Here is a 16,149-nt window from a genome sequence, read left to right on the forward strand (position 1 = left end):
AGACGGACAAAGACCTTGTTGTAGTGTTATCAGTCTAATTCCTCACTTGAGGACCTCTGCAGGCCACACTAGAGCTGGTACATTTAAGTTTGCTCTTTTTACCCTTCTTAAAATCCTTAGTTTCATATATATGCGAGGGTAAATGAGTTGGGATGAGCTCTCAAACAGTCTGTCGTTTAGCATATTCTCTCCCTTGTAGGCATTGTGAAAGATATTACATTCAGTGAGCTTCAGGATACTGAAGCTTTGAAACAGAAGGTCAGTGGAGGCATTGTTCGTGGACCAAGATATGACTTTCTTTTGTAAAACCTTCAATTTATTCAGGTAACTAGCGAAGGTTATGCCCCATATGATATTTATATGAGGCTCAAATAGTGAGGTATATAACATTGGCAGAAAATGCCTCTATTGAAAAAATAGCCCACCACATCTGGATCGTTTTTTGGTCAGTTCGTCAATATGACATTTCAAGTTTAAACATTTGTTAAATATGAGCCCCAATAAATGTGATGGAATTAACTCTTTTAATATTCTGACCGTTGATTTTGATATTAATATGTCCGCAAAGAATAAATGCAAATATAGACATTTGGATTAATGTGGGGTGTTCAAACTACGGCCTGGGGGCCAACTACGCTCGTTGTCCATTTTTAATTGGCCCTCAGAAAATTCTAAAAGTATATTGGAATATGGCCCAAACCTGAAACTTGTGCTTTTCTTATATTGTACTTCTTAAATATATTTGTAAAAATATATTACACAGTAGTATTCATGTGTTAATAAGCCCACTTTTCAAATAAATTCAGTCAATTAAAGTTGAAAATATGTTCTAACAAATCCTACTTGATAAAAAAAGCCCAATAACTTAAAATAAATGAAACCCTATGAAAAGCTGTGATCTAGGCTGTTTTTGTTTTCTTAACCAGTTGAGCGCCGAGCCTGTTTTTCAGGCCTCAGGCTCGAAAATGACATTCCCAGAACAATTGACTATATCTTCACTTCTAAAAGGGGTAAATTAATAATCTTTTTTCTCAAAGCAATGATAAACCTGTGAGTTGGATGTAGAAGAGTCAGAATCAATATAAATGTTTTTTATTTTAAAGTAAATTCAGATTGAACATAGTAAAAAAATGTAAATTATAGTGTGAAAACCACCCTTGAATGATGGGATAGTAGACTAAAAGCTTTAGGAATCCAAACTATAACATATAATAAGAACCCTGTCTCGGATTGATGCAAAATTAGTGACATTTGACCTTTTTAGAGAGATTTAGAAAAATAAAACCACTTCTGGGGTAATTTGGGTTTATTTTCCATATCTTTGGCCCCCCTCGGTCGATTTTGATGATTGATACCTCTTTGTAACCGTTAGAGCCAATAGAATCGAGGGGAGGTTCCTAAAATCCATCTAAACATTACCCATTGGTGAATGAGTGATGCGCAGCCAGAATGCCCCGGAACCGGAAGCTGTCATACACTCTAGTAGCTATCGTAAGCAGCTAATATGAAATCTCCGTTATTGACATAAAAATTGAATGATGGATTATCAGTAATCATTTCAAAGTGACACCGACACATTGGATTAACCTATGGATTAACCTTCAGCAACGTTTTTATCGTTTTAATGCCATTGAACACAACTTTTGATCAGAAAACAACAAAGGTAAGACGTTTTTAGCCTTTTTGGCTCGGTAAAGCTAATTTTGTGTTGTTGTTCGAGTTCTGATCGCTCAGTGATGATACTTATATGTCTGGAATCTTTGGAATCTCAGCTTGCTAATCGATATCTTGTTTGTGCAGATCCGATAAGTAATAAGGGTATTTTACCTTGAGTTCTGTGCTAAGTGCGTTAGCATTTTTTCGCTCAGGGCTAATTCAGAGCCTTTGTTATTACCCTTTTGTTTCGTTTAGCTAAAAATGGTTAATATTGTCTGATAGCTGAGTTTCTTCCCGTTAAGTGGGTATGACACTTTCATAGTTTGTTAAATATTAAGAAGCCCTCAGACGCTGTTTCTTGCAAGATGTTGCGTTTTGCCCCCGAAACTCAGCTAAATGCTGCCGTGATTAAACGCCATATTATTGACATCTATTCTGACACATCACGTATTATTTCTGAAACAGTATGGAGCTCAAACGCTTTCTCTCTTGTGGGTTTACCAAAAGGTGAGTACCTTTTACATCTGGCTTCTTTACACATACTCTCTCCAGTACAGTGTTAGCAATGCTTGCTAATGTAAACACAGACCATATAACTTCCAAAACACGTCGCGCATTGTTTCTGATACAGTGACGTTTCTGATAGGGCACGATAGGTTGAGCTGTGGGTGGAACGTTGCCAGGACTTCAACGTAAAGCCAGCCCACATTTTAGTAATGTCGTCATGACCACAGCAAATCTGGATCAGCTCCGTTGTACCCCAGTTTTTAGAGATGTGGGTAATGAGGAAAAGAGAGAGGGTTGTATTTCCTGAAACTTTGTGAGTCTACTGACACACCGTGGACACATGTATAAAAAACATAAAAAAGTGCATTTTGCATAATAGGTGACCTCTTAGCCCGATTGCCCCCGCCGGCGAAACTGTGTCTCAGGGCTTCTTAACATTTAACAACCTATTAATTTGTCATACCCAGTTAACGGGAAGAAACTCAGCTATCAGACAATATTAACCATTTTTAGCTAAACGAAACACAAGGGTAACACCAAGCATCTAAATTAGCACTAAGCGAAGAAATGCTAACGCACTTAGCACATAACTCACGGTAGCAATATTTTATACTTCATGCTATCTGCACAAACTAGATATCATATGAAAGCTGAAATTCCACTGGTATAAGTATCATCACTGTGCGACCAAAACTCACCGCAGCGAAAGCCAGGAAAGACAACACACAACTTCACTTTACGGGGCCAAAACGGCAAATACGTCTTACCTTTGCTGTTTTCTGATCAAAAGTTCTGTTCAATGGCATTACAACGCATATAAACGCTGCTGAAGGTTAATCCAATGTCTCTGTGTCACTTTGAAATGATTACTGATAATCCATAATAACATTTATGGCAATACACTTATTTTTCATATAGAGTGTAACAGAGATTCCGGTTTTGAGCATGCTGCGAGCGCATCACTCTAACTACTCAATGGTAATGTTTAAGTGGATTTAGGAACTTCCCCTTGATTCTATTGGCTCTAACGGTTACAAATAGGTGTCAATCACCCAAATCAACCAATGGGTTCCAGAGATACGGCAAATACACCCAAATAGAGAGGCGAAGTCCCTCCCTTTCCGGTGGACCTCCATGGGACCTTATTTCGGAAAAGAATTATGTATTGAAGTCAATGGCGAGAGAAAGATGATCTTTCGATCCCGTTTGAATTGTGCCATGAATTACACTTATGATGTTTGTCAATTGAAAAGACAATTTTGCAAGTAAAGGACTTTACTTTTTTTAATTAAATATTTGCATTTGTTTTTGTATTGTACGGAGCCCCTAAAGGGCAATGAAAAAAAAAAAGTAGGAAGTGGAGCACACAGGAGACAACCGTTTCATTGCAGACTGTAATGTTTATGTTGGGAAATGGCAGTGCATACATTATTTTAGATATGTTTCAAACTCGGACTCTCATTCACTTCATGAAATCGCTACAGCACCAGGAGGCAGCGGGACGTGTAACTCTGCCTTTTACGCAACGCCTTCACTGTGTTTACTTTAATTAGAACAGCTAAAGAGCGACCGCAGGCTGCTACGTTTAATCACACACACACACACACACACACACGCACGCACACACACACACACACACACACACACACACACACACACACACACACACACACACACACACACACACACACACACACACACACACACACACACACACACACACACACACACACACACACACACACACACACACACACACACACACACACACACACACACACACACACACACACACATCGAACTGCCCGATTATTCCCTCTATTACTCGTTTTATGAAGGAAATGTCCGGTCACTAAGGCGCATGATGTGTTCGTGTTTGTGCTCTGCTCAGCTCTGCTCTGTGTGAGTGTGTTCGGTGTGTTTGTGTGTGTCCGACAACGGTATTTGTTTTCAAATTACCACGAACAGTAATTTACACACATCTGGCCAACTCCATATGTATCAGGGTTTCCGCTAGGATTTTTTCTCGCCGGACAGAATTTATTTTACCGGACAAATTTGAAACTTACCGGTCATGTTTCAATAATAATAATAAGAATTGTGTAGCAGAGTTTCCGTTAGCAGGTAATTACCGGACTATGACCGGATATGCTGATGCTTAAAACTCAGTTAATGGGAGTCATTTTTATATTGCTTCAGTTTATAATCGTAACAGATCGAAAAATTCAGATTCATTTTTCAATAAATGATTCCACAAACAACAAACAACATCATTATTACATTCAAACAAACTACTTATAGTAGATGAAGTACATTATTCAAAAGTTTACATTAACTTTGAATAATAACACGGGAGAAACGGATCCTCTCTTTTCCTCTCTCCGTCCCTCTCTCTCCTGACAGCCCGTCAGTTCCTCATGCGGCGCGCTAAACAGTGGGCGGGGCTTCAGGTGATCAGAGCTGCGACCCTTGGTCAGACTCAGCAGCTGATCTGATCTCTCTCTCGCGTTGTTATACTTCACTCGCGTTTATGTCCACATCGATCAGATCCAGCTCTCCTGATCGGCCTTTATAGAGAGCACAGATCAAACTATTAAGAGTGAATATCGGTCGATAATGATCGGCGGCCAATCGATCGGAGCATCCCTAATTATTACCGGACATTTTGACCGGCAGGTTTTGAATTTACCGGTTTTTATTAAATGTTACCAGCTAAAAACCGTTAATTACCGGCTAACGGAAACCCTGATATGTATATGTGGGTGTTCCCAAATGAAAGACATTTGTTTAATCTTAATGTTGCACTGTCTGCACACAAACACATCAGTGTAAGAAAACGTTTTTAGAGAGTACTTGTCCATGGACAAGTGAGTTTGGCAATTTACTTGTCCGAATACAAGTTCGTCTGGACAAGTGAAAAATCGTAAGTGAGCGGTAAGATTAAACTGCATCACACATAGGGTTGGGTATTGTTTGGATTTTAACGTTTCCGGTTATGCTTTTCGATTCCGGTTATTTTCGGTTCTCGATTCTGGTTCTTTGAGAGGGTAAAAATAAGTCCCATGACAAACTGGGAGAAAAATATATTTATGAAAACATTAAGTCAAATCTGCATTCCTATTTACAAATCACTTCATACTGTTTAATATTGTTACGGTTATTGAATACAATTATATACAAATAATTGTTTAGTTAGTTCTAAGTAGTGTAGTTTGAGAATGTACAATTGGCCCAGTCTCCTCTGATGTTTCATTTCAATAATGTACTTTCTATACCCTGCTTCATAAACAATACTGACATCCCTGTGCTCCTCCGAGTCAGGAGGTCCGGGGATGTGAGGACAGCGCGAGGACACAGACAGGGAGGCTGCTTTACTTCATAAAGGAAATGGCGGTCAATATTAACAACATAGGAGCTAAAACGCTTAATAACCTTCATTACGTGTTAGAGAAAGAACATAAGAAAGTTTGACAAAGATGAGGCTGTTAAACGGACAATTGTTATTTGTTCTTACTCGGAACCGAGTTTTACTTCCCGCCCGCCCCCGTCTAACAGTACAGAAAGCGGCGAGATGCATTTCCTTAGGAATCGACAAGCAAAACCACAACAATGGCAGACACGGACAATTTGCGAATGAGTTCTGCCTTTTGTAAGCTGAATTTATCAATAATTTGTCAATAAATAAGGGCGAAAAACGTCACTTGTCCGTCGGACAATTCAATTGAAAGATCTACTTGTCCGATATTGTAAATAACACGTCCCGGACGGTGGGACGTGTGCTTTTTCGCACACTGCACACATCATGCACCCTGGTACATACACTATTTTGTTGTATTGGCTTTGATGCAATATATCTTTGTGCACAGACACAGTTAGGAAAACAATGAGACAGTGTCATATGGGAGCACCTTAGACAGACCATGGATAAATGCTGTGACCCTGCTGAAGGGGAGCCAGGGCAGGATGCTTAACATGTTTATGTAAAATATTTGTGTTGTACTCTTGTTATCACTTTAGAGCCCTTTTAGAACTTAAAGGGTTATCATTTCAGCGCCCCACTCTCCATTGCTGTTTATGTTGAAAATAAAATTAAACTTTTCATAACCACAACATTTTTACTGATTTAAATGCGGAAACTGGGCTTATTCATCAGAATTTTGTATGACTTGACTTGTGACTTGCTTGACCTGAGCAATGACTTGACTTGACTTGCTTGACTCTCACCACAGTGACTTGGGACTTGCTTGAGACTTGTAGGTTAAGACTTGAGACTTGCTCATGACTTGCACATGTATGACTTACTCCCACCTCTGTGAAAGACAGATAGAGAGGAATGATAGCAAAATAAAGTTTGACATACTGACAGGTGGAGAATTTAAACTTGAAAGGCTTTTTCCCTTAAATACAATTATTAGATTTGTTGGACGTGGTTCCTCACCCACATGGATGGTAAAAGGTGGGTGTGTGCAGTCTCTCCATCCTATTAAAGGTCTGAACTTGTGACAAAGACAGATTCCTCAGTATGGATTGTCCCAGTGATAACCATTGAAGAATGCTTTATTGTCCAATCCAAGCATTTCTGTGTAACGAAACAGGTGAAACAAGATGGTGGCTGACTAAGAGTTCATGAGTAAAAGGAAAAACCTTCAGAGTCCCAGGTTCTGAACCAGCGAGACGCTGTGGAAGCACAGGGCCAGGAAGCCGGTGCCCAGCAGGTCCCCCACAGCGGTCAGGTAGGGGATGGAGAAGTTGTCAGGGTCCAGGCTCCGTCTCCACATCACACGGACGATGAGGTCGGCTAAGTAAAGCAGGATGGCCACCTAGAAGGGGAAGAAAACTGAGCTAAATAGGCTGCATTAAGAGGAAAATACGACAAAACTTGGAAACAATCAGGGAAAATGGAATTAGGGAAATAATCCTCAAAATGATATATTTTTATCAATGACTGTTACCTTGAATTCCAGAGGAAAAATGTGTTTTTCTTGGATTCCTCAACAGTGAACAATAAATCCAAAAGGGTCACACATTCGTAGTATAATAATAAGTCTCAATCATCAATTTGTATGGAACTGCTTTATAAAACATGCATTTTGGCTAAAACCTTATTATTTTAAATACCTTCACATAAGCAGTCACACAGTTACACAGGAAAGCTTCTTGTCCTTCAGTTTATCAAGAATGTTCTTAGTTTAGTATTGAGTCATTTAAAAAAAAAGTTTTCTTCAAAAATTCAAGGTAACAAGGAGTGGATTATTGATATAAAAAGATAATTTTGCAGGTGTATCATTGATTTAAATCTACAATCGCCAGGGTTTTGACTAACTTTAACTGACCAAACCAACCTAAATGGTGCCAACAATTAAACTGTATTATAACCACATCTGTATAATTATATCCAGTTTAATATCCATCAGAAAAATATAATTGGAACATGACGTTTCGACCAAGGTTAGTTCTGTTTATCTGGTTTGACTTTGGGGGTAACTGGACTAGTGCACCTCAGCAGCTCATACAATATACATAAAAGTGTCTTTCTGTCTACCGATGCAAATGTTTTGTTTATTATTTAATCCACTTGTGAATGTCTGAAGCTTTAATGTGTCATAAAAACAGCAGCTGATAACAAGTGACTAAATCAACTTCTTAACATCGTCACGCCTACACTAGTCCGCCTTTAGCTTAGTGGTGGTGATAGCGCATGCAACCATGAAGTAGTTTGTTTATAGCATTGAATTAGCTTTTACTTCTGCCGATTACATTTACGCTTCCAAAAAATCACAAAGTTGCGTCAATATGTTGGATTACCTTGCTGAACAAAATGTGTTAAGTATCATGAAAGTGTGGCTACAAAGCCTATTTTCTGCATCATACCGGATTCCAATGGAAACATCCCATCGCGTATTGTCGCGGGAACCTTTGAGATGCTAACTTTGGGCTTGGCCTACAAAAATATATCATCACTGCACTACTTTCTTGGGGATGTAGAAGAAATCTGCGACAGTTTACCTGCAGAAGAGCAGCAAACAGGTAGCAGATGGCAAAGGCCACGCTGATAGGCGCCTCCTCTCCCTGCAGCAGAGAGATGGCATAGAGGAAGACCAGGTGACCGGGGACAACCAGCATCAGAAGCACCCGCGCCGACCTGGAGTTCACCCCTGGGAGACACAGAGAACAGTGAACTTTCTGTTAGTACTTTTGATCACTTATGAATGGATTGTCCTTGTGGTTAACTCAGTTCAAATGTTCAATTGGAATACATCCTAGAACTCTTATTTGAAAACGTATCAGGAGGTTCTATTTTGGGTCAAATACATTGACATCACTTCAACTCCTGCAATAAGCACCTTCGTTGTAAAAGATATTTGTCTTTCTGGCTAGATGACAAATTCAAGTCTATAGAACGTAACAAAATCTTACTGCTTTTAACACCTTACATTTAGGAATTCTAGGAAGTTGCTGTTATTTTTAGGCACTCTGGTTGAGCACGTCGGTTGAATCGCAAAATATGTAATGTAATAAAATCCTGGATGCAACGTCAACCTGAACTTTGATACATCTGACATGGTCGACATCGGTCCAAATCCTTCACCAAAAACAATAACAACCCCTCCCTCACCATTGACAATTCCACTCTGTCTCCCTCCTGTCACATCCGCAACCTCAGAGTCATTTACGACAGCAACCTCTCCTTTGGAAACAATATCAAGCACAACACCAAAACTGCCTTCTTCCACCTCAGAAATCTATCCCATCTCCGCCCATCACTCTCCTTCTCTACTGCCAAAACCCTCATCCATGCCTTCATCACCTCGATAAATAAAGGTTTGAAATGAAATGAAATCTCATCCAGACTAGACTAACAGCGTCCTCTATGGTACACCATCCAAACTCCTCAATAAACTCCAGAACTCTGCCGCCGACTCCTCACCCACACCCTCTCTCATGACCACATCACCCCTGTCCTGCAGAACCTCCACTGCCTCCCCATCCCACAACACATCCATTTCAAGATCTTTCTCCTTACCTACAAAGCCCTCCATCACCAGGCCCCCTCCTACCTCACAGACATACGATACGATACGATATACTTTATTGTCCCCGTAAGGACATTTGTTCTGGACTCCAACACCACACCACACTCCTTTCCGCAGCCGCCTCTCCTCAGACGCCAACCTCCTGTCTTTTCCTCATAGGACCAAGCACCGAACCTGGGGGGACAGAGCTTTCTCCATCGCTGCCCCCCCTCCCTCTGGAACTCACTCCCCAAACACATCCGGGACTGCCTCAATCTCAAATGTTCAAATCACAAACCAAAACTCACCTTTTCAGAACTGATTTTAACTGTAATTAATGTTGTGTTTAATTAAGTGTTTTGTTTTAACTATATTTTAATGATTTATTTTTTGTTATTCATATGTTTTATTAGGAATACAGGTCATATACAGTATACAGCAGAACATGCTTTCAACTCTCCATATGCAAAAGGAGAATAATAATCAATAATCAGTTGTAATAAAATGATCATTCTGCAATAGCGTGGTTGTAATATTCATAAGTAAGTAAACTAAATTAAAATAGACTACAAGTTAAAGACAGGGAATAATAACAACAACAACAAATGAATACAAATAATAAAATAAAAATAATAATACATAAATAGACGATATACAAAGAATTAAAAACAATAAAATAAGAAAAACGAGGGAGGGGGAGGGGGAGGGGGAGGGGGGGGGGGCATATTTGTACATATATTCCTAAACAAGAGAATCAAGTTTACAACCGAGTAGCTCAACTTAGAACATGGGGGTAAGTGTTTATACAGTGTCTAATAACAATTCAAGTAAAATCCGATCTGACTGTAGATATGCCCTCAACCAATGAAGCCCAACTTGTCCCTTTCAAGTCTCACAACAGAAGTCAGTTTCTCCATAACATATATGTCATGAATAACATCAAAACAGTCCTCAACCTTAGGTGCCTCCGTTGTCAACCATTTCATAGTCAGGGCTTTACTTGCTATTAATAGGATATTGAACATATATTTGCTTGTATATCCCTTGACGGTGTCTGGTCTCAAGCCCAGGTATAGTGTCTCAAAGTTAAATGGGATCCCGACCCCAAGTATCTTTTCCATAAAGGACTTGATTTGATTCCAGTAGTTCAGGAGCACAGGACACTGCCAGAACACATGATAATGATTCACCTTTTTCTCACCACATGACCTCCAACATGAAGTGTTTCTATTTATGAAAACCTGTTGTTTTCCACCCAAATTCCCTCCAGGTCAGGGCGGAAGTAGATCTCCATTGTTGCTTGATCAGCTTTTCCCATATTTCCAAGTCTAGAGTAAGATTTCCTTCCTTTTCCCATTTTTCCTTTACATATGTTGTGTCTTGTGCAATTAACTCATTTAGTCCATTATATAACTTTGAGATGTTTTTGAGACCTTGATCTGATTTGTAACCCTTTAAAAACAAATTCAGAATACCCAAGTGTGACGGCCCCTATAGGCCTTAGACTCAAGTCTCTGGTTAGCCACTCCCCAATCAGGAGAGATTGCTGACACCTGATTTTGGTTGACTGCTCAGCTACAAATATGGGTGCCTGAGCAGTCAGTCTCTCTCTCATCTTGGCTCTACTGACCTTGTCTGTCTGTGATTTGTATACTGATACATGTTCACACACCCACACACTACACACATTACTGATTAACTGACTTCATAATTAACTTTTAACGTTTCTTTAAATAAATATACTTGAATTTGATATGAATGATGTGTGGTCTCCTTCTTTTGTCCGTCCTTGAGCCAAGGCGTGACATGGGGGCTCGTCCAAGTCACATTTTGTTAGTATGAATTTTCTGTGCTAATTTAGGTTGGAGTATCACACATGGATGAAGTTGTTTTGGAGAGCTTTATAATCTAGTTTGGGCCAGTTTTCTTTTAGGTAAATATGCTAAAATGTTTGGTGTGGCATGTGACTGGTGTTCTCCTCTGTGAGGCCTAGCAGCAGGTTCTAATGGAGAGTCTGCTGTGGGGGGTTGGGTTTAGTGTGACAGAGAAAGTGGCTAGAGCAGTTGTCTCGGGATCACGTCCATGGTTTCTTGTGGGGTCGCTGTGTATACAGTTGCCTTCCAGTACCACTTGGTTTCAGTGAATAAATACCCGCCACAAGTATCTGTACGAAGACTAGGTACGAGTTTAGTCAGATAAGGGACAAACTCTAATTAGTTAGTTGAGCATGGGGAGTCACCAGTTGTTGTTGCCACTAGTTGCATAGTGTAAAGGTTTGGTGTATGTTATCTCAATTTGGTTATCTAGGTTGCTAGATTTTTGTGGTTTGATATGGCTAACATTGTGGAAGATTTGGTTCTGATGGACAGGGGAGGTAAGAGCATTGTAACTAATTTTGCGTCTGGCTTAACATTTGAACAACAGAAAGAATAGTTGATTTTGAGGTTAGACAATGAAAAATATATGGAACAAATCTGATACAAAAAGGAACAAATGAAACTGGATTTGGAACTGCAAAAATTGGCTTTGATTAGGGCAGGTAAAATGTCTGCATCGGCTTTGAATGAGGAACTTGTAAGTTCACGCTTTGATGTTGCAAGTCATTTACTGTTGTTGCCAACATTTGACGAACATGATGTGGACACTTTTTTTTGTCTGTTTGAGCGTGTTGCTGATTCAAGGGGCTGGCCTGATGAGGACAGAACTTTAATGCTGCAAGAAGCCTACTCTGCTTTATCTTCTGACACCTGTAAAGATTACGATATGGTGAAATCGGCTGTTTTGAAGGCTTATGAGTTGAAGCCTGAAGTGTACCGCCAACGTTTTAGAGACTGGCGAAAGAGTGGTAACAAAACACATGTGGAATTTGCACGGGATTTGATCTTGCATTTCAAGCGCTGGTACTCTTCTTCTGGTGTAAAAAAACTGGATCAGTTATGTGATTTAATCATTCTGGAGCAATTGAAACGGTCTGTCCCTGATAACATTGCAACATATATTAATGAACATAAAGTCACATGTCCAAGGGAGGCAGCAGTACTGGCTGATGAGTATGTGTTGACGCACAAGCGCATCTTTGGTGAGCGTTATGATAGGAATGAATCCCAGAAAGCAGATTCTTTGTCCCCAAGGTTTGCACAGCATCCTAATGGCATAAGCAATGCAAATGTGTGTCATTATTGCCATCAACAGGGTCATTGGAAAAAAGAATGTCCTTTGCTAGAGGGGAAAATCAACACTTTTCATGTGAAGTCAGTTGGTTTGGCTACAACTATTCATAATCCCAAAGTTGGTGAAACAGAAGTCTTGGCTCCATTGCAAGTGCAGGTTAAGCCAATTGATATCTCAGAGGTTGAGTCGGTTTATGCTTCGTTTATGTCTGACGGTTTTGTAACTGTAGTTGGGAGTAACAAGAAAGTTCAAGTCAGGATTTTGAGGGACTTGGGAGCTTTGAATACTTTTGTGAGGGAGGGCATCTTGCCTTTTTCTCCAGATTCAGACATGGGGCGCCGTGTTCCAGTTAGAGGGATTGGTCTGCAAACCATTTTTGTGCCTGAGCATAAACTGTTTCTGTCCTGTGATTTGGTCCAGAGAGAAGTGGAGGTTGGTGTTCGTCCAGTTGCCAGTGACTGGAGTGGACATCATTTTTGGAAATGACCTGGCAGGTGGTCATGTTTGGCCAGATCAGGCAAAGCCAATCAGTGGTAACAAAATAAACATTGCAGGAAAGAGTTTTCATGTTGGAGGCGAGGACTGGTTTTGTTCTGATAAGTGTGGAATGATGAACTTTGCTAGAAGAACCAGTTGTTACAGATGTGGCAGGAAGAAAATTATGAAAGCTGGAGGAACAGTTAGTTGGAAAACTCTGGCTGGGAGGAGCAGGGGTCTCTTCAGTGTAAATGATTGGAAGTGCAACACATGTGGCAATGTCAATTGGGCTAGAAGGTCAGAGTGCAACATTTGCAACACACGGAAGTATGCCAAAGAGAGCTACAGTAACATCTTTGGGTAAAGTGGGGCAGGCAAGGGGCGCTTCGTCCCATTCTTCTTGAGGTTTTGGCCATACAGGCATTCCCTGTTTCGTCCACTAAGCAGCAGTAGTTGCTTTTCCTGGGGTTAGGCTGTAACAATTGCGGGTTTTGTGCAAATTTCAGTAGTCACCTCATGTACCTTTTCCATAGTTCCTTTTTTGCCTAGTATCACTTATAATGCAGTTTGTATGTGCTCTTAAACGTGCTACTTGGAGTTATGAATTGGAAGAAAATGTGTCTAATGTTCTTATTTTGTTTCAGGATCTGAGGTGATACCTCATTCTTAAGGGGGGAGGTATGGGCGCTTGAGCAGTCAGTCTCTCTCTCCTCTTGGGTTGCTTGGCTCTACTGGACCTTGGTTTGTTTGTCTTTGCTTTATATACTGATACATATTCACACACCCACACACTACTGATTAACTGACTTCATAATTAGTTTCTTTAAATAAATATACTTTAATTGGATATGAATGATGTGTGGTCTCCTTCTTTTGTCCGTCCATGAGCCAGGGCGTGACACCAAGTTTGTCTTTTCTAAGACTCCCCTTCCTATACATTTCCCTATGTAGTGTCTAAGTTGCAAATACCTATAGAAGTTTTGTTTGGTAAGGCCATATTGAACTTTTGAATCCTGAAAGTTTTTGAGTACTCCACCAACAAAGAGATCGCTATATTTTATCAGCCCCTTTTCTGCCCATTTTTTAAATCCTGCGTCTGTCCTATTGGGTATAAAATCAGAATCATAAGCTATCCATCTCAACATATGAAAAGGTTCCTTATTCTCATGTTCTCTCACCTGTGCCCATATTTTGAGTGATGTCGCCACCCACGGGTTTGACTCCCATTCATATATATTTTTTTAAATACCCCCACCTATTACCGCCTGTAGTGGGACATTGCTCAATGTCCGGCATTCTATCTCCTTCCATCGTGCTACGTAGGAAGGATTGCATATATCGACCAGAGGTTTTATCTGAGCTGCTTTGGAATAATTCTAAAATTAGGATGCGAGAGACCCCCTCTCTCTTTAGGTAGCTGGAGGGTCTTGAACTTAATCCGAGGCTTTTGTTCCCTTCCAGATAAATCTAGAAATTGCCTTGTCCAGATTTAGAAAATGTCCGTTCGGCAGTTCAGCTTGGATGGATTGATACAAATATAAGAGTCTCGGGAGAATGTTCATCTTTATAGCTTCCACCCTCTGTGCTAAACTGAGGAACGGTATTACATTCCATCGGGAAAGATCAGACCTAATCTTGGTAATTAGGGGGTCATAATTCAGTGATATTATTTCGTCAATATTTTTGGGGATATTCACTCCCACATACCTCATAGTTTCAGCCTCCCATTTAACTTTTAACACATCTCTGATGGGTTGACTAGGGGTGTAATTAAACGTCAGTATTTGAGATTTGTGGGTATTTAGTCGATAACCAGATAAACATCCATATTCTGTTAAGGTTGTTAATAAACATGGGAGGGAAGAGCTCGGGGCACCCAAGGTATATTAAAATATTGTCCGCAAACAAGGCTATCTTTTGTTCTCCTCCAGCCATTGTAATTCCCTGTATTTCCTCACTCTGTTTTACCCACTGGCTTAATGGCTCTATGAAAATGGCAAAGAGAAGTGGGGACATGGGACATCCCTGCCGACAACCTTGTTCTAATTCAAAGGCGTTAGTTAATGACCCAGTAATCCTAATCTTTGCCGTAGGTTTGTTGTATAGTGTTTCTATTGTCTTAATAAATGTTTCATGAAAACCGAACCTGAACAGCACTCTGTATAAAAAGGACCAGTCCACTGAGTCAAAAGCCTTCTCCGCATCCAGACCCAGTATAACCGCTTCCATATCTGTTTGTTTAATGTGATTGATTATATGCAGAGTACGTCTGATATTATCACATGTTTGCCTCTGTCTAATAAAACCTGTCTGGTCGAGATTTATAATATCGGGGAGAAAAGTCTCCAACCCCCTAGCTAATATGGAGGCAAACAGCTTGTAATCCTGGTTTAGTAGGCTGATTGGCCTGTAATTGGAGCAGTTCAATTTGTCCTTCCCATCCTTGTGTAAAACTGAAATAACTTCTCGGCACGATGGTGGAGTTTCCCTATTTACCAGTACCCAGTTAAATGCGTTTAGTAAGGGCGGTGACAACAAGTCCTTAAAGGTTTTGTACCATTCAGCGGTAAACCAGTCTGATCCAGGGGATTTATTTGTTTTGAGTCTTTTTATTGCGGTCTCTAGTTCATCCGCGGTTATATTAGCTGTCAGTTTAATTCTGTTCTGCTGTCATTTTAGGAAGCTTGGGTGAGTTAAGTAGAGCGTCCGTCGCTGTGTCTCCTTTATGGTGCTTTTTGGAGTAGAGATTTTTATAGTATTTTTCTAAACAACTTTGGATTTGCTTACTTTTGTGGGTTACTTGATTTGTGCTTGGGTCTCTCATTTTGTAAATGATTCTCTCTGCTTGCTGTTTCTTTAATTTATAGGCCAGGAATTTAGTTGATTTACTACCCGTTTCATAGTACCTTTGCTTCAGGAATGCCAACTTCTTCTGAATGTCTAATGTGAGCAAATCGTTTATTTGAATTCTGATGTCTTGGATTTTTTGGGTGGTGTCTGACTCGGTATTGTCTTTATTTTTCCTCTCCAGATTAGTCAACTCTAATTCCAATTTTCTTAGTTTTTCTTATCTGAGTTTTTTTTGAAGTGCTAATTTTGCTATCATTTTACCCCTCATTACTGCTTTACTCGCATCCCACAATATAGAGGGGGAGACTTCTCCGTTGTCAGTTTCCTCCAAATACATTCGTATGTCTCTCTGTAAGTCTAGCTTTGCTTGTCCATGTAAACAGGGCTATGGTCAGACAGGTCCATACTACCAATGTTACACCTTATTTTACCCACATCTTTGTTATACATACAAAAATAATCAATCCTAGAGTAA

General features: G+C 40.1%; 1 protein-coding gene across 2 annotated transcripts in view; it reads right to left on the bottom strand.

The window, feature by feature from the left end:
* Nucleotides 1-6,684: 6,684 nt before the first annotated feature.
* Nucleotides 6,685-16,149, bottom strand: part of LOC117494014 (solute carrier family 41 member 1-like) — a 37,996-nt gene continuing 28,531 nt past the window's right edge. For both annotated transcript variants that reach the window (XM_034144637.1, XM_034144636.1), the window contains exons 10-11: nucleotides 8,170-8,318; nucleotides 6,685-6,983 (exon numbers count right to left, since the gene is read on the bottom strand). In XM_034144637.1, the coding sequence (XP_034000528.1) occupies nucleotides 6,810-6,983; nucleotides 8,170-8,318 (323 nt within the window). In that variant the 3' untranslated portion in view covers nucleotides 6,685-6,809. The remainder of the gene's footprint in view (nucleotides 6,984-8,169; nucleotides 8,319-16,149) is intronic.

Source organism: Trematomus bernacchii, unplaced genomic scaffold (assembly GCF_902827165.1).
Source record: "Trematomus bernacchii unplaced genomic scaffold, fTreBer1.1, whole genome shotgun sequence".
Taxonomy (NCBI): Eukaryota; Metazoa; Chordata; class Actinopteri; order Perciformes; family Nototheniidae; genus Trematomus; species Trematomus bernacchii.